The sequence below is a fragment of the Hypoxylon fragiforme genome (assembly GCF_022984875.1).
Source record: "Hypoxylon fragiforme strain CBS 206.31 chromosome Unknown GGS25scaffold_1, whole genome shotgun sequence".
Taxonomy (NCBI): domain Eukaryota; kingdom Fungi; phylum Ascomycota; class Sordariomycetes; order Xylariales; family Hypoxylaceae; genus Hypoxylon; species Hypoxylon fragiforme.
In genome coordinates this window covers 1584785-1611033 of record NW_026054756.1, presented here as the reverse complement: position 1 = coordinate 1611033, position 26249 = coordinate 1584785, and the positions used below count along the sequence as shown (strand labels likewise).

The 26249-nt window shown below is 47.1% G+C and overlaps 8 protein-coding genes across 8 annotated transcripts; 2 read left to right on the top strand and 6 right to left on the bottom strand.

Moving 5' to 3' along the window:
• Nucleotides 1–912: 912 nt before the first annotated feature.
• GGS25DRAFT_469592 (uncharacterized protein) lies at nt 913–2104 on the bottom strand. Its single transcript, XM_049259158.1, has 3 exons — nt 1906–2104; nt 1659–1786; nt 913–1573 (listed from the first exon to the last, which is right to left on the bottom strand). The coding sequence occupies exons 1-3, from the start codon at nt 1960–1962 to the stop codon at nt 1540–1542; spliced, it is 219 nt and encodes a 72-aa protein (XP_049121252.1). The 5' UTR covers nt 1963–2104; the 3' UTR covers nt 913–1539.
• A 2780-nt stretch (nt 2105–4884) lies between these two features.
• On the top strand, nt 4885–6889 carry GGS25DRAFT_469579 (uncharacterized protein). Its single transcript, XM_049259157.1, has 2 exons — nt 4885–5007; nt 5065–6889. Exon 2 carries the CDS (start codon nt 5182–5184, stop codon nt 6514–6516), a length of 1335 nt encoding a protein of 444 aa, XP_049121251.1. The 5' UTR covers nt 4885–5007; nt 5065–5181; the 3' UTR covers nt 6517–6889.
• On the bottom strand, nt 6890–8223 carry GGS25DRAFT_469578 (HCNGP-like protein-domain-containing protein). The gene is made up of 3 exons (XM_049259156.1): nt 7978–8223; nt 7851–7899; nt 6890–7797 (listed from the first exon to the last, which is right to left on the bottom strand). The coding sequence occupies exons 1-3, from the start codon at nt 8041–8043 to the stop codon at nt 7064–7066; spliced, it is 849 nt and encodes a 282-aa protein (XP_049121250.1). The 5' UTR covers nt 8044–8223; the 3' UTR covers nt 6890–7063.
• Nucleotides 8224–8380: 157 nt separating this feature from the next.
• Nucleotides 8381–10135, top strand: GGS25DRAFT_469573 (proteasome endopeptidase complex, beta subunit). The gene is made up of 3 exons (XM_049259155.1): nt 8381–8582; nt 8655–8802; nt 8920–10135. The coding sequence occupies exons 1-3, from the start codon at nt 8553–8555 to the stop codon at nt 9522–9524; spliced, it is 783 nt and encodes a 260-aa protein (XP_049121249.1). The 5' UTR covers nt 8381–8552; the 3' UTR covers nt 9525–10135.
• On the bottom strand, nt 10136–13638 carry GGS25DRAFT_469570 (uncharacterized protein). Its single transcript, XM_049259154.1, has 5 exons — nt 13172–13638; nt 12812–12882; nt 12418–12649; nt 10774–12350; nt 10136–10710 (listed from the first exon to the last, which is right to left on the bottom strand). Exons 1-5 carry the CDS (start codon nt 13174–13176, stop codon nt 10490–10492), a joined length of 2106 nt encoding a protein of 701 aa, XP_049121248.1. The 5' UTR covers nt 13177–13638; the 3' UTR covers nt 10136–10489.
• A 2329-nt stretch (nt 13639–15967) lies between these two features.
• GGS25DRAFT_469562 (uncharacterized protein) lies at nt 15968–16941 on the bottom strand. Its single transcript, XM_049259153.1, has one exon. It carries the CDS (start codon nt 16715–16717, stop codon nt 16496–16498), a length of 222 nt encoding a protein of 73 aa, XP_049121247.1. The 5' UTR covers nt 16718–16941; the 3' UTR covers nt 15968–16495.
• A 1275-nt stretch (nt 16942–18216) lies between these two features.
• GGS25DRAFT_469557 (ATPase Rpt4 of the 19S regulatory particle of the 26S proteasome) lies at nt 18217–20342 on the bottom strand. Its single transcript, XM_049259152.1, has 4 exons — nt 19841–20342; nt 19364–19750; nt 18812–19268; nt 18217–18721 (listed from the first exon to the last, which is right to left on the bottom strand). Exons 1-4 carry the CDS (start codon nt 20049–20051, stop codon nt 18601–18603), a joined length of 1176 nt encoding a protein of 391 aa, XP_049121246.1. The 5' UTR covers nt 20052–20342; the 3' UTR covers nt 18217–18600.
• A 642-nt stretch (nt 20343–20984) lies between these two features.
• Nucleotides 20985–22538, bottom strand: GGS25DRAFT_516767 (uncharacterized protein; the record flags this gene model as incomplete). The annotated part of the gene is made up of 1 exon (XM_049263265.1): nt 20985–22538. The coding sequence occupies one exon, from the start codon at nt 22536–22538 to the stop codon at nt 20985–20987; it is 1554 nt and encodes a 517-aa protein (XP_049121245.1).
• Between the last annotated feature and the right edge of the window lie 3711 nt (nt 22539–26249).

The following is a 26249-nucleotide window of genomic DNA, read 5'->3' as shown; positions in this document are numbered from 1 at the left end:
TTTATCCACTGTCGTCTATGGTAGAAGCTACTTTGCTCCGGAGCCAGCATCTCGGACTAGGCCGAGGAGAACCCATCCCACGCTGATAAATCTGCCTCCTTCGTACTGATTCTGAGCAACCGGATCGGTCGAAGCCACCCGGAGGCGTGGGAGAAAGCTTTGGAAGGAAGATGAATGCCCTCACCACACCTCTCCTGGGATTAGTGTGGTGTGTGAGCGAGGGGCTGGGCTGGTCGCGTCTCTCTGTGGACAGGTTCGCGGGTTCGCCCGTCCTGTCTCAAAGGCCCCCGGCTCGATTGCACATGCCAGCCACATCCGGGCGAAACACAAACCCCCAACTGTTCAAAGGCCCATCTCGCAGTTTGGGGGATTATGGGCAGTTTTCCCTAATATTTGTTTTCCAATTAAGTTTCTTCTGATATCCCCCTCACGATATTTATGCTTCTTGATCCTTTTTTATACATATATATAATCTTGTTTTTTCTGGTCTTTTATCGGCATCAACCAGCGAGATATACCCAAAAGCAAAGATGAGAAAACGACAAAACATAACATCCACGGATCTTTGGATGAACGAGAACCGAAAACCAAAAAAAAAAGAAAAAAAAAAAGAAAAAGAAAATAGGAGGCAACCAGTGGGGACTTTGTGTCCAAGTGTGGGATGTCGTTTTGGATTCCCCTGCACACTGACTTTAGTTAGTAGAATAGCTGGATAGCGTAAATTCAAGCTGGGCATTGCCTCCGACCTGCTGCAGTCTTCTTTTGAGTTGTGATATGTTGAACTTGACTGTTAGTGTTGTTGGTAGGTACATAATGCCTGCGTGTTCTACATATGCCTTCTACATATTTGCAAAACAGCGCTGTTAATTTGCAACCATCATGATAAGAGCATAACTTTCAAGTCAATCGTGATTGGTGAACTAATATATTGAGATTTTGGATATTCTCTAGGTTACAGGATTCAAGCTTTGGAAAAAGGGGCAAAAATGCATTATCACATTCCCAAGTTTTTCAAGAGTACCAACATATAAGGTGCGTATGTAAGTACATAGGTAGGATAATTCATGAACAAGTATTTTTTGTAATTTTTTTAATTATAGAGGTAGTTATCATATACAACCCAACTCAAAACGCCAGCTACCAGCCTTATCATCTTTCCAGATCGACCCTCGGCGTTATACTAATCCATAGCGTGGGTGGTAAAGTAAAATCAGGTAAGGTAAGAAAGAAAGAAGACTAATATCCATTCCATTTCTTGCAATTTGGTGACCCACGACAGCTTTTGTAGGTAGAAACTACCACAGAATCCTGTATTTACTTGACGTTTTTTGAGTTTAATGGCATATTGGGATGCGTATGGCGAGATGAGCTCAGTGATGTGAGGTAGGTCCAGGTAGGTTGGTAGGTTTGGTTGGTAGGTAGGTAGGTAATGTGAGTATATGTGTTTAACATATTGACGCCTTCACTTGAACACCCATGAAGTCTTCTTAACCCTGTATCGCCGACTTGCTTGCGGCTAGAAAAGGGGTTGGGTGTGATCTATTTCGTGGGGCTCTGCGGACCACGCGTGAAGCTGTGTGTGTGAAAGAGAGATGGTTAGTTAAGACACTCTGGCATGTGCGGATAGGGAAGCGTGGGGGGGGAAAGGAGAAACATACTTGTGCCACATCTGCCCGATGAAACCCGACGTAGGCTTCTGCTCGTGGAGGCTGGCTCGCCTGGCCATTGACCTAGGGTCGCTGCCGCGCTTTTGGTTCATCAGGTTGTCGAAGGATGGGCCGGAGCTCTGTAGGTATGGTTGTTAATAGGAGGTTTGATAGGACGGGAGTGTGGAAGCTTCATCGATATGCATGTTGTGTTGTTCACATATACAGGCGGGGTGTGCTACAATGGGAATAAACATACTCTTCGGCGAGAGGTTCCAGAGTTGGTTGGACCAGTGCTGTCTTTAGAACTATCCATGTTGAGTGTCTTAGATATATGTGACTTGAGCTTGTAGCTGGATGTAGTAGGTAAGGGTGGTAGGTAGTACAGTGGTAATAACAATAGAGGAGAGTTTAGGCCGTTGTACAAAGAATAGTAGTGTTTGGAGGTAAGAATTAGAGTTAAGAGTATAGAGTAGAGAGAGGAGGGTAATGATCCCTTTATGTAGCTGTGTAGGTACAGTACTGTACGTTGTGTGTGCCCTGTGGACCACAAAGAACGATTTCCAATCAAACGACGGCAGATTCCAATACTTCTGAAGATAAGCAAGTTGCTTCCTACGCTACTGCATCTTTCCTATTTTCCATGTTACTAAGTAAGTTGGATTGATCAGCGGACCAGTCTACCGGCATTCGGGGCTAGGTTGGTCTAAGGAGCGAAGCTGTCCCTCGTTGATGACTTCACCAATGAGGGTAGGACATCGGGATGGCTCGACTAGGTATCTAGTAAGGGGGGGAGACTAAGAGACTTCCCCGTCTGAATCGTATGTTAGTAGGTTCAATATTATGTATGTATGTATGTCACATACTGTACTTCTGCATTCAAAACTAGGCAACGTCATAGGCGAAGATATGCAAATAGCTCCAGATGTCCATCCTTGCCTATTGCCTGATAGGGAGGGATGCACATTTGCATTTGCTTATTGTTCACATAACTACACACTGCACGGCACTGCACGCTCTTTTACCCCGCAAAGGAAAGGAGACAAGGAGACAAGGAGATCGCGGAGGGTTATATATCGGTCATCGAATCAGAAACCTTCGATCTTCGCTTTGCTGCTGCCTTGACGAACATTGAATAGAAATGGAATGTGAATGACACCACGTACTGTATTTCTAAGCATGTTATATATCAGTATAATACACCAACACCTACCTCCTGTGTATCTACTTTCCTAGGTTAGATACTTATTCACTTACCACTTTCAATGAACAACATAAAGCCACATTCAATTATTACAACAGGCTGAGGCCATGTCCATAACATCGAAACTGATCAGATTGCCACATTGAAGATTAGATGTGCTTAGTTAGAGAGATAGAGACATGATGTCCTAGTCCTACATAGGGTACCCTAGGCAAGGTAGCTTGTAAGTTAAGTTGTAACTAAGTTAGAACTTGCATTGCATGCATTAGAAGCAGCTTGGTGGAGAAGCTAACCATGTGGGCCAATGATGCAACCAGGTCCAGGCCTGCCTACTCTGTATCGCTCCACTTTCCCCAGAAAATCATATGGATGCCGGCTCAAGAGCTTCCTTAGGGGTTCCATTGCTACTAGGTTACGTACATAAGTAGCTGCCAGTCTGCGACGTCGTCTTAGTCACCGAGGTCACCGACGCAAACAAAATATTCATAGATTCCATAGATGGATATGACACTAAAATATTGTAGATAAACCATTCTATTATATTAGGTCTGATCTTGTACATCTGGCACTAGATATGTGCTAGCTACCTAGGTTAGATATTTATCAATCGAGGGAGCCACTCTTCATCCAAGATAAAAGTACCATCTATGACCTACCCCTCCCCCCAAGCTGAAATAACCAACATTCCAGACTGCCCAGCGTAAGAAACAGTGTTGAATTACCTTTACAAGCACGAACTCCTAAAGAAGAATATTAGCTTCCATGTATCGTCAAGCAACATAGAAAGATCAATCCGAAAGCTCCTTCAGTTCTCCAAGGTGAAAATACACAAAATATCGTCACAAGACTGACCTTTCAAGACAGTACGTCTAGTTACGTCAAAGCATACGGTACCTAGCATAATAGTCGAGTCAGCGACATCGGCAATCAGGTATAACGATTGAAGTATAATAGAAGGATATCAGGCTATTCAGGTCAGCTTTAAACATCCAGATAGTATCGTTCGGATGGTTTCATACCTCATTAAATCAGATTTGTTTAAATGTTCATTTCCACGCCCATTGGACGGGATCAAACAGTGTGAATAATGTTCATCATTTTGCGACGGGACAACCAAACTTCAGAAGAGAGTAATTACCTGCTAACGTTAGTCATATTTCCAGGACTTTTCAGCAACGATGCAGTGGAGTTGCAAGAGACAATCAGTTGACGAATTCTCAACAAGAATCCCTCATGGACCTCCTCCCACAAGGTTTTGTACGACCCTGATTTGGACGGGAGAAGCCACAAGGGTTCATTTATGTCCGCCCGTTCGTTCAATATATCCTCATGTGAATATGATAAGAAGGCATGGTGGGTGAATATGTACCTAGTCGAGCAAGCTAGTTAGCAAAGTACACAAATGCATATCATCAAATAGCTAGCAAGATAGGTATGAGGTCAGACAAGGCTGAAACTAAACAAATCTACATAGTATGATTCTGAATGAGGAATTCCCTAGGTTTGTTGATTTCTTCATCACCCCTCAAATGGTAATATTTCCATAGCGTTTGGAATTATAGAGGAAAAAGCACATACCTTTTAGAAAACATACGCAAGAGCGACAGCGAAGTAGTCACCAGGACCACAGACGAGACCTACACTGATTCCAGTTAGTCAATTGGCATCCGCAATGTTAACTGCAATAAAGGCTCAGTGTGCTTGCTCAGATATTAATATGCTTAAGATCCCCATTGTGTTGTGTTGTAAGATTTGGATTGTTCAATTTTTTTTGATCGTCACAGCAGGAAGACGAGATCGAGAAGGTGTATTGGTAGAATGGAAAACTTACGTTGAGATAGAATCAGAAGCTCTTTCAAACATAGAGCAGAAGAAGAGAAGGTAGAGCAAAGTGCATGACTAGAATTGGTAACAATGTCGAATAGGAAACTTTTGAGGACGAAGCCAAAAATGTTTGTGGAAGAAAAAGAAAGTTCGCAAGGACGACGCAAAGAAAATAAAGAAATTTCGTTGGTGGGGATTTGCGGAGCCCACCTTGAAAAAATAAACCGCTAGAGCCGCTAAAGCTGCTAGCAAGTGCCTCGAAGCTCTGCCAGCTGGTCCAAGTGGTCATTGACATCGGACATCGGATTTAGTCCAATCTTAGAGTGTGGCAAGGTAAGTACTGCGCCACGTAACTACCCATGATTACCTAAGTAATCCTTATCGATGTAGATACATATACCCTCGTCATCGCCCTCACCGGTACTTCCGCCACTTAACCTTATCAACCTTCATTTATCAACCCGTTCGTTCGCCGCAATACACTGCGACGAACACCAGTTGAAAAAGATGGTTGCCTCAATAGGCGGCATATGGGCCCCCGCAGCCTTGCGGGTGGTCCGTACGGCTGCCTACAAGGCCAGCAAGATGATTCGGGCGAAGCTTGCCGACGCAACTCGTCCCGTGAACACCGCACTCGAACCCGTCTTCGTACGAAACCACCACCCGCGACAGCCTATCCACCCCACGGCCTTCCTGCGTCAGTCAAAGGGCCGACGATGGAACTCTACTACTACGACTTCAACGACATACAAAACCATCAATGCCGCCGTTCGCCGCTTCATGAGCACCGGCCGTCTCGACGCTGCACCCCGGGTCGACCGATCTAAGTTCCTCAACTCGAACACCGGCCGTGCCGTTGCTCAGTTCGCCGGCCGTGCTCCCTTTGCGAGCACTCTACGACCCAACCTCACCGGAGGTGCTCTACCTCGTACCGCAGGCGGATACGGTCTCGGATCTGGCGGTGTGGGCGGAGCCCGATACTTCTCTCACGCACCAGCCGTACAAGCCCAAGTCGTCCAAAATGTCTCCGCCGCCGTGCGAGCATTCTGGATCTCGGGCCAGAAAGCGCAGTTCGATGGTCTCACCGCACGTGGCGAGAGGAAGTACCGTACCGTTTCCACCCTACAGGATGAAACCTCCCGCAAGATGGCAGCGACTCACCGCACCGCCTCGGGCTCGTACATCGACTTCCGCTTGAACCCCACCATCACTGCTCTTAGCCCCCTCGCCGCTGCCTTCCCGTACCCCTCCGCTTGTGTCAAGGTCTCTTCCCTCGACGAAACCACCCTGAACACCGACGGCTTCCTCGACGTTCTGTCCGTGGACTTCGCTCGCGCACTGAAGGACCTGACCACAACTCTGGCCGATATAAAGAAGCTCTCTTCGCTAGGTGATCTCCCGATTCAACTTGAAAAGGGACATACCTTACGAGTCCGCTTTCCAGGCGTGGATGCCGAGACGGTAGAATCTCTGTGCGATGACCTCGGGCTATCCCGGGGTCTCGTCCGAGAAGACCCCGACTTCGCGGCCGAGGCCGGCGTGCCGATGGCGCTGAAATTTCCCTTCGCACCCGGCCACCCCAACGATAAAGGCACGCTGACCTCGCCGGGCGGTTCGCTAAGGTCCCTGGGAAGCTTCTTCCCGGCGGAGGAGGACTTTTTCGAAGACGGCTTCAGCGAGATGGAGGACAACCCGTGGCTGTCCTCCCACGACGAGCTGGAAGGCTACGCGAGCATGTCGCCGCCGCTCAGCTCAGGCGAGCACTGCTCTGATGACTTTGAGGGCCTCGAAGGGGTCTACAGGTTCTTGGAGGAGTGTGACCGTGCTCACGGGAAATTCTAAGCTGAGCCCGCCCACGATGAACGATTTGGAAATGCAAGAGGGGCGTATTGAGATTTAATCACTTTGGGATTAGTTTGCCAGCCACAGAAAGGGGAGACATTATTGATGACATACACCTATACACCTAGGAATGACGAACGATACCACCAAAGGGATAAACAAGGGATATATAGTTTAGGAAACGGAAACCACACTCATTCATTATAACTGAAAGGTGCAACGCGCATTAAGTCATCGGCTCTGCCTACTTACTACTACTATAACAGTAGGGGGTAGTCCCGTCTTTAGCTTTCTTATGTCCTTACGATAACATACATACATACATGTACATTTTAAAACAATACAAAAAAAGTTTATACTCTGATACGACGAACGTTCGCGAAATGGAATGGGTATCTGAAATTGATAATATCACGTAGTGATTCTAGAGTGTACATATAAGCATGTGTGTCCAACAGTAATGATGAGATAGGTAAGCAAGTTTTTGCCAAGTGGAACACATAAGCTCGACATTGTCTGCCTGTCTGTCCTTCCCACCGTACCATCATCAACCACGTGCGTCGAACCTCGTCTTGCGCTTCCCGGCCGCACCTTGCTTCGGTCCCATCGCGGACGACCCCTGCAGTGCCCCCGACGCTACCAGGGCCGCTGAGCCCTCACCGCCCGAAATGCCACCAGCGCCAGCAGCAGTAGAAGCAGTAAAAGCCGTAGTAGTAGTAGTAGCGGGGACGAACTCAACCGGCGCGCCCGTCCTCCTCGCCCTCGCCTTCTCGGTCTCGGCCTGGGTCAGCTTGAGCTGCTCCTTGTAGGCCCATCGCGGAAAGGCGGTGGGGTCCCAGGCGAGCGCGGTGCGGTACTGGTCGGCGGGGCTCGCGAGCTCGACGAAGGCGAGTAGCTTGTCGGTGAGGGCGGGGTTGCGCAGGGACGGGTTCTGCGCGACCTTGGAGTTGAAGTGCACGCCCTGCTTCTTCAGCTCGAGGAAGCGCTCGAACTTGGCGCTGGTGCCGGGGGGCGGCGAGCCGGGTGGCGAGGGGGGGATCTCGGTGTTGGGGAGGGGCGGCAGGGTTAGGTCCCGCAGCAGCGCGCGCGTTGCGGTGTACGGGGATCCCGGTGGTAGCCCGGGCCCCGCTGCCGAGGAGTCGTCGTCGTCCTCCATTGGGGCTTCTTCCAACGGAGGGAATGTAGGCCCTGCGGATGGGTCTGGGCCTACTTGTGGCCCGATGATGGCTGCTGGTTCTTCATCCTGTTTTTGTGATGTGGTGCTGGGCTCTTTTGTTTCTACTATTCGTTTATTAGATGGTAGCCGAGAAAAGGATAAATTTGCTTTGACTTACTTTGTTTCCCGTTTGTGCAAAGGGCAGTATCTTGGGCAGGTTTCAGTGACTGGCCTCGGCAGTAATCAGTGCTGTCCAATGCCTACCGGTACGGATGCTATATTTCATCTCATGTTCTCACTCTTACCTTTGATTCTGGCTGGGGTGGCACCTCTTCTTCGTCATCACTGCTGTCGTAGCCTACAAGTGCCATATTTGTAGTATGGGGTCCTGAATGGTATGTATCATTCAAAATAGTAGTAGAGGTTCCAAAGCTACAGAATGAGATGATTGGGTTTTAAAACTATATTGTTGATGTGAAGAGCGACGAAGTAGTGAATGTTCATCGTAGACATCCATGGATGTAGGTACATATATAGCTGGTACTGTGTACTAGGTAGCATGTATTATTAGTAGTACATACATGTACCAAGGTATGCTCCTAAGTGGGGCTCAGATGCATTCCCAACTGGCAAACACCTGGCAGATTGCGATAAGTACCTTAAGTGTGTCTGGAAGGCAGAACTGACGCGCAGCTCCAAAGCTCCAAGGTACAAGGTTACACTGTCGAGTGACTTCCAAACGACCTGTAATCCAATCTTTATTCTATTCCACTTGGGAAGCGACGACTACTACAACAATACCACTTACTCTTCTCCCTCAAATCAAACATTCATACTCTTTTTCTACTTCCCTTCTATTCCCTCACCTCCCAAACTGAAAATGGATCACCGACCAGAAGCCTGGGGCCGTGTAAGTACAGCCTACTACTTTGCTGCTGCTTTCCCCAATATTATGGAATTCGTAAAGCTAACCTGACAATAGCCAAGGGACGATGTCTATGGCGCCTACGATGCTTCCTACATGCAGACCAACGGTCCTAACCAGCACACCCAGTCCCCCGTCGTTACGGGAACGTCCGTAGTAGCCATGAAGTTCAAGGACGGTGTCGTCATGGCCGCCGATAACCTGGGTAAGCATTTCATTCTATCACCTCTGCTCTACCCTACCCTACCCTACCCTACTCTACCCTGCTTTCTACCTGCACCCCTCAAAGACTAGAAAGCTAACTTATCTCCCCCATCCATAGCATCCTACGGTTCCCTAGCCCGCTTCACCGACGTAAAGCGCATCCGCACCTTCGCCGACACCTCGCTCGTCGGATTCGGCGGCGATGTCAGCGACATGCAGTACCTGGACCGTCACTTGACGGAGCTCGCCACCGACGAAGCCTACCAATCCGCAGCGCACACCCTCAACGCGCGGTCTCTGCACAAGTACCTTTCCAAGCTACTCTACCACCGCCGCTCCAAGTTCGACCCTCTGTGGAACCACCTTCTCGTCGCCGGGCTCGACGAGGAAGACAAGCCGTTCCTCGCCGCCGCCGACCTGCTCGGCACCACCTTCACCTCCCCCTCGCTCGCCACCGGCTTCGGCAGCATGCTAGCCCAGCCCATCATGCGCAAGTACGTGCCCGACGAGGCCTCCGTGGCCAACGTGACCCGCGAGCAGGCCGTCGAGGTCATCCGCGAGTGCATGAAGGTGCTGTTCTACCGTGATGCGCGCAGTATGGATGTCTACTCCCTCGCCGTCGTCACCAAGGACGGCATCGAGTTACATGAGAACGAGAAGCTCGAGAACCAGAGCTGGGCCTTTGCGGACCGCATCAAGGGCTATGGCACACAGGTCGTCTAAGGAGCGAGTCCGATGGGCATCACCCGCTACCGTTATCTCTTACCCTCGTTCAGCTATCGGGACCACCTCCCGGCTCGTTTCGGTTCTTCATAAACGATTACGGGTTAGTTGGCTGGTCGGTTGGTAGCAGAGGCATATGGAGGGTTAGGGCTTTCAGGTTCAGGCCAGTTTCTATCGTCGCTGACAAGTAGACGAAAAAGGCGAGGGGTCAATGGGTCAATACTATCTATATCTATATTTGCTACCAAGTCACACTGCGTCCTACCTACCTAAAGAAAAGGGGGATACAATACAATGTGCATAAGTACCTAGGGTAGGTAGGTAGGGTACCAAGACAGTCCGGTAACAATAAACCCAGCCCAAAGGACGATACAAAACGTCCGAAATTGCATTTGAAGAATTTGGTTTCTTCATCTTCTCGTGTGTGTCCATCGAAGCCCAAGTAAACGAGTATGTTGTGTTGTATCGATATACTGTTACGGCTACTGCTACTCCAACTACAAGAGTATCTGGTTACTACGTAGGTATCGATATAACTCACGTGCATGTTGGAGGACGTAGTACTCGATCACGGGGGCACATGATACACGCGGGTATTAGGTAGGTAGGTAGTTATCAACCAATTTTACTTTATTCACCTGTCTCGAGTCTAGATAGACATAGCCGAGATACATGTAACATCGCCTTATCTACTTCCTCCGCAATAAAAGGTATCCCACCCCAACCCGAGCGTGGGGGAGGACGATATAAAATCATGAGGGGATGAGGGAAAGACAGTAACTGTTTTACTCTTTCCTACCCTCCTTATCATCTCTTAAATCCACCGCCACGCACAAGGCCATGACGCTCTCAAGTGATCCAGGTCCGACATTCTGTCGTGATATCATTTTTTCGCAATTAACTCCGACATCATCTTGTCGCAAACCCGCCAGGAATAAGTCTCAGACCGTACAAATACGCATAGCTCATTCGACAGTGACCGACTTGGCCAAGTTTCGGGGGAAATCAACGTTCAGGCCCTCCATTACAGCTAGCCAGTAGGCGATAAGCTGCAGAGGGATGACGTTCAAGATACCTTGCAAGCAATCGACAGTCTTAGGGACCTCAATCTTTTGTGCCTGGCTGGCTTGGAACTCTTCGTCGCCAGGATTGCAAATGACGATGGGCTTTCCACCACGGGCGGCAACTGTTCAACTATTAGCATTTTGATTCTACATGTATAGCTAGGAATAAGTGATATTACACGTACCTTGCTGATAAGCATTTAGGGATTTCTTGAAGAGATCATCACGGGTCAGGATCATGATAATGGGCAAGTTCTCGTCAACCAAAGCCAACACACCGTGCTTCAGCTCGCCAGACATGACAGCTTCGCAATGAAGGTAGGAGATTTCCTTGATCTTCAGAGCGCCCTCAAGCGCAGTTGAGAATTGGCTACCACGTCCCAATACCAGTAGGGATTTTTGGTTCTTGAACGTGTTTGAGCAAAGTTCCTTGATGGACTGGTCAAGATTCAAGATCTCCTTGATCTGCTTAGAGATATTGGAGAGACCCTCGATGATCTCTTCGCGTCTCTTGACCTTGGATGCTCGATCCTCACTAAGAGACAAGGCAAACATGACCATGGCAATGAATTGTGAGGTGTAAGCCTTAGTAGAGGCAACACCAATTTCGGGACCAGCGTTCACGTGAACACCGCAGTGGGTAAGGAGTGAGATGGAGGAGCCGACAACGTTGACAATACCAACGGTCAAGGCGCCACGCTCCAAGCAGTATCGGAGGGCCATCAACGAGTCAGCTGTCTCACCAGATTGTGAAACGAAGACACACGTGTCGTCACGGAAAACGGGTGCCTCTCTGTCTAAGAAGTCCGAAGCTAACTCGACAGCGATGGGAATTTCGGCAAGCTCTTCAAAGATACCTCGAACAGCCATGCAAGAGTGATAACTTGTTCCACAAGCAATGAATATGATGCGGCGACATCTGCGAATAGTTGCAATGTATGACCTTAAACCGCCAAGAGTGACAGTCTTGTGTTCGATGTCGAGACGTCCTCTCATGGTGTTCACCACTGATTCGGGTTGCTCGAAAATCTCCTTCTGCATGAAATGGTCGAATTTGCCCTTCATGATCTCCTGGAGCTCGAGCTCCAAGGTCTGGATGCTTCGTACATTGGAGCTACCATCAGCCTTCTTGAGGCGGTGAATGTTAAGCGAGCCCTCGTGAATGTGGGCAATGTCGTCATCCTCTAGGTACATGACCTTCTTGGTGTGCTCAACGATCGCAGACGGGTCAGACGAAAGGAAGAACTCGGCGGGCATGGGCAGGCCATCGTCAGTCATGAATGCTCGGGATTGCGAACGGTGAAGGAGAGACTTGTCGGCGGCACCCAAGAGGGAGTTGGGGGCTAAAAGGTTGCCAGTCTGCTTCTTCAGGGCAACATTCTGCGAGGCAGCTTCAGCGGGCAAAGCACCATTCTCCTCGGAGTATTCTACATCGACAAAGTCGACCTTCATGCGCTTCTGGGTCTTCACACCAATGACGAGGGGCGAACCCTTGCGGGCAGCAACGACTTCGTGGGGGTAGTGTACAGACTTGATCAATAGACCATAGGCACCCTCGAGCTCGGTGATGACAGCCTTAGCCAAGTCAACAAAGTCAATATGGGGATGTTGATCGTACAGGTACTTTGCGAGCTTAGCAATGCACTCTGTGTCGGTCTCGGTCTCGAACTTAAAGCCCTTTGCAGAAAGGAGAGTCCTCAACTCCTTGTAATTGGTGATGATACCATTGTGGACGACTGAGAATTCCCATGTGGGGTCAGATCTAGATGATTCGTGTCGAATTAGCAAAAGGGGGGCCTCGTAAGCTCGAGTATATAAAAGGGATTTACCGGTGGGGATGGCAGTTCAGCCGGGATGGAGGGCCATGAGTAGCCCATCGAGTATGGGCGATACCGGCATGTGAGTCGAAAACCTTGGTGAGATCTGGTTTGGACTCTTCGATGAGCTGCTTGAGCTTGGCAACCTTGCCAACCTCCTTGAAAGCAAGTACTTCCTTCTTCTTGTCACCGTCAACAGCTAAGCCGGCTGAATCATATCCACGATACTCCAAACGGGAAAGACCTAATGAAATTTATTAGCTTCCATTCTTCCATTTTTTTTCTCTCTCAAGTTCATCCTCCGAGTCGGTTCGGCTCCGTGGAACATAAAATGGGTAGTAGTGGATAGGTAATAGATTGTATGTAGGTCACAAAAATCGGGTTGCGGCAGGGTGTCTTGTCTTACCGTTGACGAGGGTATCGAGAATAAACTTCCGATCCTTCTCGACCAGGTAGTTAATGTAGCCAAAAATTCCACTATTAAAGAAAGGTAACAATTAGCACTACGGATTTCATAATAACTACGCGGATTCACTACGACATATTTTGCTTGCTTCTTTGCTCGAACAGGTTGGGTTCAGAGATGTTTAGAAGTCAAGCTTCATACGAAGCTGTGGAGCTGTGGAGGGGCCGATGAGAAGGACAGAATTCCATCCACTCTTCTTCCCCTCCGAATATCAGGGAATGGAGGGATGGGTGGATGGATGGCAAAAAAGGAAGGGAAAAGGAAAAAGGATAGAGTGAAGTCGCTCTGGATCCTACATACCACATGTTGCTTCTGTTTCGGGGTCGCAAAGCAAGAAATGCGGTTCGGTTGCTCTTGTCTGGCCTACCCTACAGTAACGTCTGTTTGTCTCTAGTTGCGGCCGTGGATTTTTAAGGGTTAAGGGTATCAATGGTAAAACGAAAGTTAATGGCGGTGAGCTTGAGGGGTGGGAGAGGGGTGAAAGTTAGGGAAAGAAGAAAGAATAGAGTTTCCAGAACTAATTTGGGGTTTGGGAGGGCGCGACCTGGGGGGATTTTTAAAGCTTTCAAAAAGGCAAAGAAGGGAACTTGATGGCTTGTTTCCTTTTTTATTTTTATTTTTTTCTTATTCTTACGAAAGAAGACAAGAAAAAAATGGTGCTTGTGCTTGATGGTACTTGTACTGGCTTAGGCCTTCTAAACTTGAATGTTAACCAGCGACAAGTGAGGCAGCAAGTACGAGGAGGTAGCTACTATTGTCAGTACTACTAGGTACTAGTGGGGGCGAGGGCCTCAAGAGGTGGGAGAGGGGCTTCAATGTTGTCCAGGGGGGGTGGTCGATGATGTATCTTCTTACCATCGTTTTTTCATGCCTTACTCATGCAAAGTTTAGCCTAGGTATCACTGGTCTCCAATTTGCCTGTCATCCCTACCCAGCGACGGGCCAGCGTAACTTAGAAGGTACCTAGCATGAACCTTACAATATCCTACTAGTACTTTTATGTTGCTCAGGTAGCCTACTTCGTTGCCCTGCCCATGCTGCCTATGGCTTCTCCTGCAGTCGCAGGCTCGCAGCGTACCTATCAATCATACCTCGCCGTAACCTAGCCATGCCCACCTCAAAGTCACAATACATAACTATGTGTTAGTTAAATGTACAATACATACACTTCAATGTTGATACTAGTGTAATGTATGAATTTGTAGGTATCTCTGTGTACCTACTAGGTAGTATCAATGCATCCAAGATTCCAAGTACCTCAGGATGTACCTAGTAGTACCTACATACTTCAAAGTTGACGTATTATTTCTTTTTTATTCAAGTTCAACATGGAAACTTTGAAGCCTTCAAGTTCTTACACATTCATTGGCTTACCAGATAATATCTACTTCTAAAATCATCTCAATATTCTCAACTCATCACTATGTATTATCTTAAAAACTCTTTCTTTAATTCCCTATCACATCTGGTCTGTCACAGCATTGAATACATACATACAACATGTGTACATACTAATATGTACGGAAAACGTTGAAGCATTGACCAGCGGGTATCTAACCAGATCCTCAGATCCATAGCTATCAGCTTCTACGCCATTTTATTCGATACAAATACCCGCAGAATCTACCATACATGTAACTGGTCAGTCATCAGTGGGTGCAGTTTCTTGTTCAAGTATTTTGTCCTTTATGTGTCTGGTCACTTTGGTGTTTCTTCTTTGTTCGTGGCCAATCACTGGTCCAAACCTACCTAGATACACGTAGGTATGCAGCAAGCCGAAGTCTTTAACAGCTAGGCAAGCTGGGCATTAATACCACGATAATTGTGTTGTTATACAGAAGAAGGATGATACATTAGGGTACCTAGGTAAGTATGTATCCAGTTTCAATATCACGTATGATTGCGTCGTCCACCTACCTGGGTATGTATGATGTTTTCTTCTTACCTCTCCTTCAGGTTTCGTAAAGATGAGATGATTGCGACGATGTTTTCTCAACGACTGCGCCACCACCCGATGGAGTGTCAAGCCTAATCATTGGTGTCTTCGTGTTCAGCGAAGATCGATTTGCAACGTGCAGGGTTAAGCTGGCTGGTCGCCGGATCATCCCTGGGGCTATTATGGCCCCCTTATTTTGGGGCTGTACCTGAGCTTGATCTGAGGCTTGGCCAGAGTCGGCCCAGAATGCTACCCTCCACTCCGAGCTCCTTTGCCAGCGACAAGCAAACCAGCCTGTTGGAAATCCCGATATCAGAAACAAGCCAACACCCGAACACGACCTCTAACGGCTTGATGGATCGGCTTGTTGGGGAGGTCAAACGGTGTTCGGATCCAATGACGCATTTCCGTTTCTTTTCCTGCTTGGTACACAATATGTACAAAGGAATCCGGCTATCACAACTATGCAGCATCTCGTACGGGCATGTCCGAGTGTCCGGAACAATCTGCCGCAGCTGCGTAATTCATTTAGGAGACACTTTGGCCAAAACTGATGAGTTCCGCAAGGAATGTCGCCATCATCCTGGTAATAACCAACTCCCATCTAAGTGGCTGGCCTCTGGTAGATCTTCAACCGGTTTAGTTATCGATCATTGTGAAGATGGGATGAATTCCTCTTCATTTGTCTATCACAGAATTCAGCAACCATGATACGTTGCTATTACTAGGTAGGTAGCTTCAATGTTCCCATCGCACATCTATGCCGACGTTGCCTTTGTTAGTCTATTCTATTACTATGCATTATTTATCTACCATGTTATAATTATTATAGTCATAAGAATACTTACCTAGGTTAGGTAAGTATTGCTCCACACAGCTGAAGACACCATTGCGGACGCCGGCCAGTTCAAAGCGTCACAACACCCACAGTCGCCCGCACCGGTCGCCTCACTAGCGACTCGCGCCTTGCGCATATAAAGATGCCTAAGAATAGCAGCAACACGACCGTCACCAATCCAATAGAAATTCATGTAAGGCTTGATCTGGCCTCTGGGCGCCATTTACCAATCCATGCAAGCTTACCGGCATCCCACCCACCATTCTAGTGTCTGATTGGCAGGGGAATTCCAGGTGAGCATGTGCTTTCTTGACTGGGAGTCCGAACGTGTCCTTACTATGTAAGTAACATTGTGACTATGTAGGTGCTACATAACTAGATACTAACTTATAGTATACCATGGTACATAGTCCATGCGCTCGCTTTGATGTGATAGGTCGAGAATCTCACCGCTGACAACCTTGTCTATGTACCCAAGTGACGTTCAACCCATCGTGATACAATACATGATACTTGCTTGTTGGTAGGGATCAGATACTAGGTATAGATGCGACATTGTAATCTGGGATATATCTGCGCAACCGATTCATGCACTGCGTTATCTCGACGAGATTGATACATCATGGTGAGAAGGTTGGCTCGATTGTCGACATCCCAAAATGCCCACTACCCACCAAGGTTCTAGCTGGTGAAGCTTTCCAAGCTCTTGGCTAACCAGCTAAGTAGATGGTCCATTACCTGAGTAGTAAATACGTAGCCAGCTACTGTCTGATAGGATATCGTCACATACGGGAAAAGGCGTATTTAGTTAGTACGGTACCTAACTAGTGGTTATACGGTTTCCTAGGTGCTAACTATAAACCCTTCTTAGCACACTTAGTACAATATTAGACGAGCACTTGTCCTGGCTACTGGGAATGCACACAGTGGGATCAGTCGAGGATGGAGACTTCCATCTTGATTCCCCATACAATATAGGTACAGACCTAGGGCAGGTAGGTAAGTAAGTAGGTAGGTATGTCATAAGAGCCAAAAACACCGGCAATCGGCCGTATACCCATTTTCGACCCATACTTGTATCGAGTCTCCTTCATACCTACATGTAGGTAGGGGGCAACTCAAATACTGTCCATCCAGATTATGACCTACATATGTACCTACCTACCTACAGTACCAGCTCAGCCCTACGCCCCCTACTTAGACGTCCAAACTCAATATAATAATTAAACACTATCCTATCTAGATTACCTAGGTTACCCATGGCTCACCCTAGCTAGATAGACCTACATACATAAGCACTATGTATGTTGTAAGCAGCCAAGATAGGTAGCTACAAACTTGCAAGAATATATATTACCTAGATCAAACCAGATGAGATGTCCTCGGTAAAAGGCTTCCGCCTACTGGCCATTGACACAGACTATGTATTCATGTGGTTAGATACCATGTAGGTAGGTTCGGACTTGGCCCCTGTTCACTTGCTAGATAGGTATACTAAAAGTAGACGAAGACTGCTTGTGTACACCTTTATACGATACACGCGTGCTAGCATGCGGCTCTGTCAGCTTCACTTAGGTAGGCAACTAGGTTTCTATGGATACGTGGGGAGACGTCAGTTTGCACCGGAAGGGTGCCTAGGTATGTAGTTGTTGTTGTGGAGTACCTTGAAGCTTTCCTGTACATTTCCGTGAGAGTATATTCTGTTAGACTTCTAGCCCAAGTACCTAGTTAGGGTTTCTTGTCATCTTTTAAATCTGTAGTTATGTATCAGCGAACAGTAATTTAGACTATAACTATCTAGGTAGGTAAGTTAGTTAAATTGGCGACTACCAATATACAAAGAGGCCATATGCTTACATAGAAATGCCATAGTTCCATACCTGCACAGGTAGACAGCACTCGAGGTACGGGGGCCTATGTAGCTAGTAACAGGCTAAACTAAGAGATATGTATCTACTTGTGAGGACGAGACGGCAACAGTTCTTCCCCAACGACGACCTCAGACGAGACAGGCGTCTATAAGAGAATATACAAACCGCGATAGTACATGTAGGACTGGAGGTGCGCTCTTGTTATATACCAACACTCTCTCTACTGCTCGAAGACAAAGCTCCTATCCCTTCTAAACCAAGCTCATATATCTCAATTAAAGAGGTGAATAACCCTACTTATGGGCTATGTAGTACCTACCTACCCAATGATTATGTAACGAATGGGTTGCCTACTGCCCCTTGATACCTACCACGGCCACCTGCCGGCCGACCATCAAGCCAACCAGCGAGGAAAGAAAGACCAAGCCAGCACATCACAACATATCGTCTGCAATACCTAGCCGAACAAGACTTACCCGCAACCTTCTCTATGCCGTTACCTACCTCCAGGGGGGGGGGGGGGGGGGGGGCTAGCCAGCCATCTGTTAAACATCTAAACATCTTAACCAACCTCAACAACCGCGTGGAACACAGCGGTTAACCTACCTAAGTATCCGATTTACAAACCTGGATAAAGATCACAGAAAATACGTAAGTACCTAACTAGGTGGGTGAGTAGGCACGAAGACTCTTCAATGCATTAAGGATCCATAATCCCATATGTCGTATTTTCCAGCGAAGCCTAGCCCAACGAGAGGGAAAGCCTCGGCCAATTCTACACTGCTATTTTACAACCGAGAGGTTCTACCTAGCTATCTCCCATCTTGCTGCTAGTGTTGGGGTTGGGGATGGCTAGGGGAACGCAAAATTGCGCCGCCCCCCATGATACCACTGCCACTAACCTAACTACGACGGCAGCATTGTCTCTCGTGATGGTTTCAGTTTCAGAAACCTCTTCTCTGCTTGCTTTCTGGTAGAGGGTTTGGGGCATATCAAGGTGCTTTGCCACTACCCCTATACTCCCAAGTACCTGTTCTGGCGAGCATATGTATAATGCGTGCCAGCGCCGCTGTCATGTCACGGCTTATAGCTTCTGGTACTCCAGCTTGCCCTCTAGTTTCTTTGCCTCCGCTAGCTTCCGCACCGCCTTGTTGAAGTCGTCTTGATTGACGGCATCTCGGTATGCTTTGATTGCGAATAGACCACTAGAACTCCACGTTAGCACCGTCTTCCCTCATATTTCCTGCATGTGTGCTATCGCCTAAGAGATGGGGTTATGAAGAAAAATAACTTACGCCTCGGTAACCACATTTCTCAAATCCGCACCGTTCAACCCATCACTCATCTTGACAACACTCTCGAAGTCGATATCACCCTCGGTAACTACGCTTTGGGCGTGGATCTTTAGGATCTCAAGGCGACCGACCTCGTTGGGGAGGGGAATCTCGATCTTTCGGTCGAGGCGACCGGCACGGAGCAGAGCTGGATCGAGTGTGTCGGGACGATTGGTGGCCATGATAATTTTGGTCTTGCCGAGGTAATCGAAACCATCAAGTTGGTTAAGCAGCTCCATGAGAGTGCGCTGAATCTCTCGGTCCGCGCTGGTTCCTTCCGAGAAACGTCTTCCACCGATGGCATCAATTTCGTCCATGAAGATGATACATGGCTCGTGCTCCTTAGCATATCCGAACATCTCGCGTATTAGACGGGCCGATTCACCTATGTACTTGTCCACGATGGCAGATGAGACGACTATACGTTTAGGGAACAAGCGGATTAGCCAAAGTGTAGCATAATTTGGGGTTCATAAGCACATTGTACTTATAGAAGCAGGGGAAACCCCATACCTTTCAAGAAGTTCGTCTCCAAGCTACTAGCCACAGCTCTCGCCAACAGTGTTTTCCCTGTGCCCGGGGGTCCGTATAGTAGCACACCCTTGGGCGGCTTTATGCCCACTCGTAGGAAAAGCTCTGGGTTCTTTAGCGGTAGTTCGATAACCTCTCGTAATTCTCGAATTTGGTCGTTCAGGCCGCCGATACCTGCGAAGCTGACTTGGCCCGGGTCCTCTAGCGACATATTGTAGACAAGTGGGTCAACTTCGCGCGGTAGCATGCGCATGATTGTGAGGGTAGTCATATCGAGCGCCACACGAGTTCCTTGCTTCAGTTTTACCTTGTCGACTTTGGATCTGCAGCCTACAACATATCGGGGTCCGGAAGATGCCTTGACGATAACTATAGTCATAGAAGTTTCATATTAGTACTTGTCTATATATATATCCTCCGAATCAGTTTCGAGGTGGCATGGATGGGGTGGTAGCGTACATCTTTCTTCGTCGAGCTGCTTCAACACTTCGCCGATGATTTGGCCTACACTTTGCAAAGCCTTGATGTTGTCCTCGGTCTGGTTAAAATCTTTCTCTAGCCCCTTGATCTCTACACGTAGAGCCTTCAGTTTGGATTCCCATTCTCGCGACTCGATGAGTTTAGCTCGTAGCGCATTGAGCGCGCTCTCCCGTTCTGGGTCGGAGGCCATGATTTGCGTTGACTGTGTGAGTTGTAGGAGAGGTTAAAAGTTAGGTGATATATGCGATGAGAACGAAGCTTGATTGTGTTGTATGATAATGTGGAGAGGAAAGAATAGAAGTAAGAATAGATGTTGAGTTTGCGAAAATCGATTACGATGGAGTTTTCAATGTCGAAGTCCGTCTGTTGGCAGTTGCAATGTATGTAATGGTAATAATGGTAATAATGCACCTACCTACTAGGTTAGGTACGTAGCTGATGAAGCTTCCGTTTGCCTGGCCCGACCTTCCCAAGTACAATGGATCCACTCATACCGAATTTCTGCCTTCTACCTTCTGTCGTTGCATTACATAATTATTTTCATATACCCATATCTGGTATATGCACTTATACATACCTCGGTACATACGGAATGCTATGTAGTTACATATCCATGATTAGTTATTGTATGTGAATTCTCACCACTTTCAACGACTACCTTAGATATGCAGTCATCATTGATGAACCTATACACGACAAACATAACATCAAGCAAGGCAAGGACGTCGTCAATTGGTTTGTTTTAAAAATATATATATTCTATACGATATCGTATGTGTAAGTCCAGTTATACAAAAAAAGAAAAAAAAAAGTATGTATATATATATACCAACGACAGTTGATCTTTTTGATCAGAAAAAATGAAGTTTTAATTGTCCATTAAAAATTTTTATCCATCAACCCTGAAAACCCGAGAAGGACAGTGTGAATAATAGCGCCATCAATACTATACTCTGGGGGTATATGGTGTAAATTCTTACGCAGCAGCGCCCTCTATGCCCACAGCGTGGCCATCAAGCGGCTGAAAAAGGTTCCCGCTCAACAAGCACCGCAAAGTCCTAGTCTTGGACTTCCTGCAGGCAATGTCGTAAACATGAACTCGTGAATGACCCTCAAGGCCGCTTTATTTTTCATTCTCCCACTCTGCCGCGAGCTCTTCCCGCACTTTCTGGCACCACTTCCAGATCGCCGCTTCGAAGTCTACCCATACTTGCGGATTGTTATTGTATACCACCCCCATAACATCCACCTTGAGCATAACCTCCCATCGCAGCTCCCCGGCTTTGCTCCAATACCTCAGATTGTCCGCGCATCTGTATGGCTTCTGCGTATCCGTGTGGAACGTCCCAATGGCACCAAAGCGTCGCCTTGACTTCTTGACAGCTGAATTGTGGAGCTTGACGAGCCTGAGGCCGTTTTGCATGCTCTCCAAGAATGGGGTTGGGAGCTCTGTTGCTTCACTGATCGGCGTCCATGGAGGGAGCGGCTCAGTTTCCGTGTCGATCGAGCTAAGAAATGCAAGCTCGCGCTCCACTTCTCTCCCCGACCAGTCGCCTTTCACCCATGTCCAGCTGGCTCTCTCCGCCCGCTCGGCTTTCTCTATCTCCTCTTCCTTTCTAAGCATGTCACGGATGCTTTCAATCCAAGTCGTCATCGTCTTGTGCTCGTCGCTACGAGGACCACCGGTGAAATTCCTAGTCGCCATGTGTTTCAGTACCTCTAAGACGGAAAGCAACTCTGAACGTATCTCCTTTTCGGACTTGATGGCATCTAGACGGTCTGGGTGCTCGTGTGTTGTGTAGTAAATCTTGGCAGCGCGAATAGCTAGCGTCGCCTTATCGAGCAGCCTTACTCCCTGAACTTCAAACCACGTCTGTGATGGTTTAGCAGGTCGGCCAGGAGGTAGTATGTTACCCTTTACTGGTGCCGCCTCTATTAACATCTCAGAGGCGTTGTCGAGAGCTTTCGTCAAATCTGCTTTCAACTCTTCACTGGTAGGCGGCTTAGGGATATGCTTCTCTCGATGTTTGTAGGTGCTCGTTGTCGGGGGCAAGACATCTAGGTCAGGCTCCTCAAAGTCATCGAAATTAGGCTCAAACACAGCTTCGGTGGGTGATTCGACCATGAGCCCCCCTACAAAGCTCTGAGCCCCAAGATCCGGGCTACTCCCCAGTGAAGCGTATGAAGAGTCCACATCTGAGCCGGGGAGCTTTGGACTCAGCAACGAAGGAGAATCCAATTGTGACAGGTCAAGGGTAGCTTTCGGATGTCTTTTCCTGGCTAATTGCCCCCCCTTTCCGTCTAGCAGCCCGGTTCTCGCAAAGTAGTACTGAAGATGTGATATACTTCCTAGACTCAAGACACTTTCTCGATGTCTAGCACTAGAGGCGAAATCTGTGCCTTGCGGCTTCGTGAAGCCACGCCTTTTCAGGGGTCTGTCATAACTTCCTGATAGACGAGAGGAGGCATAGCTTGAAGAGGACAACCTAGATCCAGCTTCTCCAGCCCCCATCGAGTTTCGGTAGGAACTATCAGTACTAGAGGTGCGGGAGGCAGATGAGGCAGTCGAGATGCATCGAGTTGGATCCGCACTGTTGGAGCGTATGGCTGCGGATGGGGTTCTCGAGGGCGAAGGTGAATCACGGCGAACCAGTGGCTGCTCGTCTTTAGTTGCCATGACTAATATTCTAAGAACCTCGGTTCTAGTAGGCTAAACGAGGAGACCGTGTTGACTTGGTAGTTGCGCTAGTTGACAGGTAGGCTCAGATATTATTATTGAGTCGCAAAGGTGATCTGGGTGAGTTTCTGTTTGAGAAGGGAAGAAAGGAAGGACAGAAGAAGGCGGGGCGCAGAATTAAAGGAACGAGCGACAGTCGAGGCCGTTCAACGGCGGCTTCGGAACCAGATAGAGGAGTGAAGATGCGAAAAGATGGAATCCTAAACTGGTGAGCCTGGAGAGCCTGATGAAAGTTGGAACGGGGTCAAAGGAACAAGATCAAAGGTCGAAGGTCAAGTAAGAAAGAATATGTAATGTAAAGCGGAGTGAAACAAGTTGGTATCAAATTATGTGTCGGAGAATAAACAATCACACAGAGGGCAACAGAGGGCAACACAAGAGACGCAGAGACGCAGAGAGGGGGAAATGTGGCCGTTTCCACTGCTGTGTGGCCTGGCATCTTATGAGATCAAATTGGTTTAAATTGGTTCAAATTGGTTCAAATTGGGGGATATCTTACCTTCTTCTTGCCTAGCGCTCATGTACCCGTAACCAAGTGGGACTTTGGAGGAATCACAAGGGTTTATATCGATTTATGTAGTTTTGGCCCGAGTACCTTTTTTCTACCTAGGTAGGGTAGGTACCGTAGGGTAAGTACCTGGTAGGCCCTGGTACCTAGTAGGTTCCTGGTAGGTCCTTGTAAGTAAAGTCCTGGTAGGTTATTCGCGTCAGGGCAGCAGGGCTAGTCAGGGCTGGTTAGGTTGATTTCCCGGGCTGGAGTGGAGACTTTGGAAAACGAATCGAAAGATGAGATATTTCGGCCAATGATTAATCCACCCTTTGCCCCTTTTTAGGTCTCTCTGGGTTCACTGGGTTACTGTCAACTGTCTGTCAGCGTCTGTCAGCGTCTGTCAGCGTCTGTCAGCTTCGGGTGAAGCCGTTCTTAAAAAAAGATAAAAAATAGCCGTGGACCTATCACGACACAGAGCTTTCTTTTTATATCCCAGACACAAATAAATGCGATACGCGCATATTAAAGGAAATTCATGAAACATTGGAGTGAAGAAAGAAGAGCATAGAAGTTAGTTAGTCATGCAGGAGTTGTATTATTTATTATATGAATCTCATGAGACATCCGAGCCAAATACAAGTAGGTATTATTACACTCGTAAATAGTGAAGCAATATCCACATTGCATACATGTATGTAGCTGACCGGACAACATGCTTCTATCAGGTCCATACATTCCTTCTTTAAATCATAGTTATTTCCATGTTAGAAGGCCTAGTTACTTCTTTCTTTTCTAATGAACCACAATAGTTATGTAGCCTATCTTCTCATAGTGCATATGCATTCACACAGTATCATTACATGTTATGACCCTAATTATATACACATACATATTCATGTAACTGGCAAAGAAAAATAATCCCATAGTACGGTACATTAATCCTGCAAGTTATCTATACTTAGGTAGGAAGGAAGATTATGTAGTAACCTAGGTTAGTAGCCTATGTAGTCTATTTTTACTCGATTACGTCTTGCAGGTATGTATGCGGCGGGAAGTAATGCATGGTGTGTGTGACAGACTTTCTAGAAGCTTTCAATGGTGCATACATACCTATGTATGTGCTTATGTGCTTGACACTCTCACCATTTCCACCTTATTGTTGATATGCCTACCTACCTAGGGTAGGTGTTGATTAACATTGAAAGTCTTCCAACATTTGAGCTACATAAACTTAGACATTTATAACCCAAATTCCTTACACGATGATGTAAAGTCTAGGCATGTATGACGGCGTTGTTTATTATCATGACATAGGTACATGTATGTAACTAAAATAGATAATCTGCATTATGTATACGGCATAGTACATAATAGTATATACATACTTAATTATTTGTGAATACCTATCAACATTGAATGCCGCGGCATGCATTCGTTTCAAATGGAACGCTTGCAGCGTTGCAATGTTCATTTAATAATACTTCTTCCCCCATTTTGGTCCCGGGACGGCTCCGATAAGATTATGCTGGTAACCTGGTCCTGGTAAAAGTCGTGTCCAACAGTCCAAATGCTTGGTGAGCCTTAACACATCCCATGTGGCAATTCTTGGGGTTTGAAGGTGCACGAGACGCCATGAGGCATTACCATCAATATTTAGAAGTCATATGTTTACAAGGGACAAAGCTGTAGAGATCTAATGTTTCGACGACGAGATACGTTTTATGATGTATCTACATAGGCAAGTACATCAATACTACCCTAGGACCTACATAGGTACTAACCTACTAGGTAGGTAGGTACCTAGTATGTATGTGCTCTCAGTGCTGCTTAAGCCTTACAATGATATGTGTCTGGGTGACCTTGGCATACCAATATTACCGAAAGCGAAAACCCTATTTACTAATAACTCCGACCGAATGGCAGATAAATTAGATTAATGGAAACATTAGCAGGCTATGTGAGAGGAATGATACTTGCCCCGGAAGGAGAAGTTGGAAAGCTTCCAAAGTTAACAAGCGTTATCGATTTTTTAAATTAAACGAGATGCAGCCGCAAAGGGATTCATCAACGTTGCTACTACTAGTAGTATTAGATGTGAGTGAGTGAGCCTATTACATATGCAGTTGACCTGCGGCAGATACCTACATAAGCCGTTGCTTTTTTTTCTTACTTGAATAACTACTGCAAGAGTACGGAATATAAACTTCTGAGACTTGATTAGCTATTCAATGTTGCAAAGGTGGCCGGTTGGGCATCGTCCTCTTTTTTCCCCGACGATCTCTAACCTTCCCCCTTTTCGCATCTTTTTTCATATAAAATATTGCAAACCCTCCCAACCAACATTGGTTATCGTGTTTGTTTGTTCGTTTCTACTAATTTTGACTGTCCAATTGCGAAACGAATCTCCAGACCGAGAGCTTTGCGCCATCTCTCATGACAACTAGTTGATTGGTTTCCAATTCAACAATCAAGAAACACTAGAACAAGACTCGGACAGGATTTCTGGAAGTTTGAAGACGAGTTAAAAGAGGTTGTTTCGAAAGACCCAAGATTCAAAGGCCAGGACAGTACCGCCGTACGGCCAAAAACTGGACTGACCCACCAGAGTCCCATACAAAGTCAAATGCTGGAAGCTTTTCGCAGGTCAAGGTTGCTTGCCGATACTACTGCTGCAGTCTGTCTGCAGTCTGTCTGCACTCTGCAGTGCTGCATGCTTAAAAGGAGAGGGTCCAGTGCTTGCGTAGTGCAACTTGCGCAGGCCTGCGCATTTGAACTTTGAACCTGGAGGGTTAACCTACCTGAAATTTCATTAAAGCCAAGGAAAAAGAAGAAGAAACACAGAACTTGATTGGTCACTAGGCACTCCAGAGGGCTCCCTTCCAGAAGGGCATGTGCGAGTGACTAGCTACCTAAGGTACCGTCCCTGTACCGTCCCTGTATTGTCCCTCAGACTCCCTGTACAACTGTTGTACCACTATCCATTGTGTAACGCATATTTACGCATATATACGTTTTATTACACACGCTATTACATACACTCGGACTGCAAAGTGTACATACTAAAAGTGTATAAACGGTACATAAAAAGTACTTGGACTTTCACTTGGACATTTTCACTTGGACATTTCGAATTCAAATCCACGCCCCCACCAATTAATCCA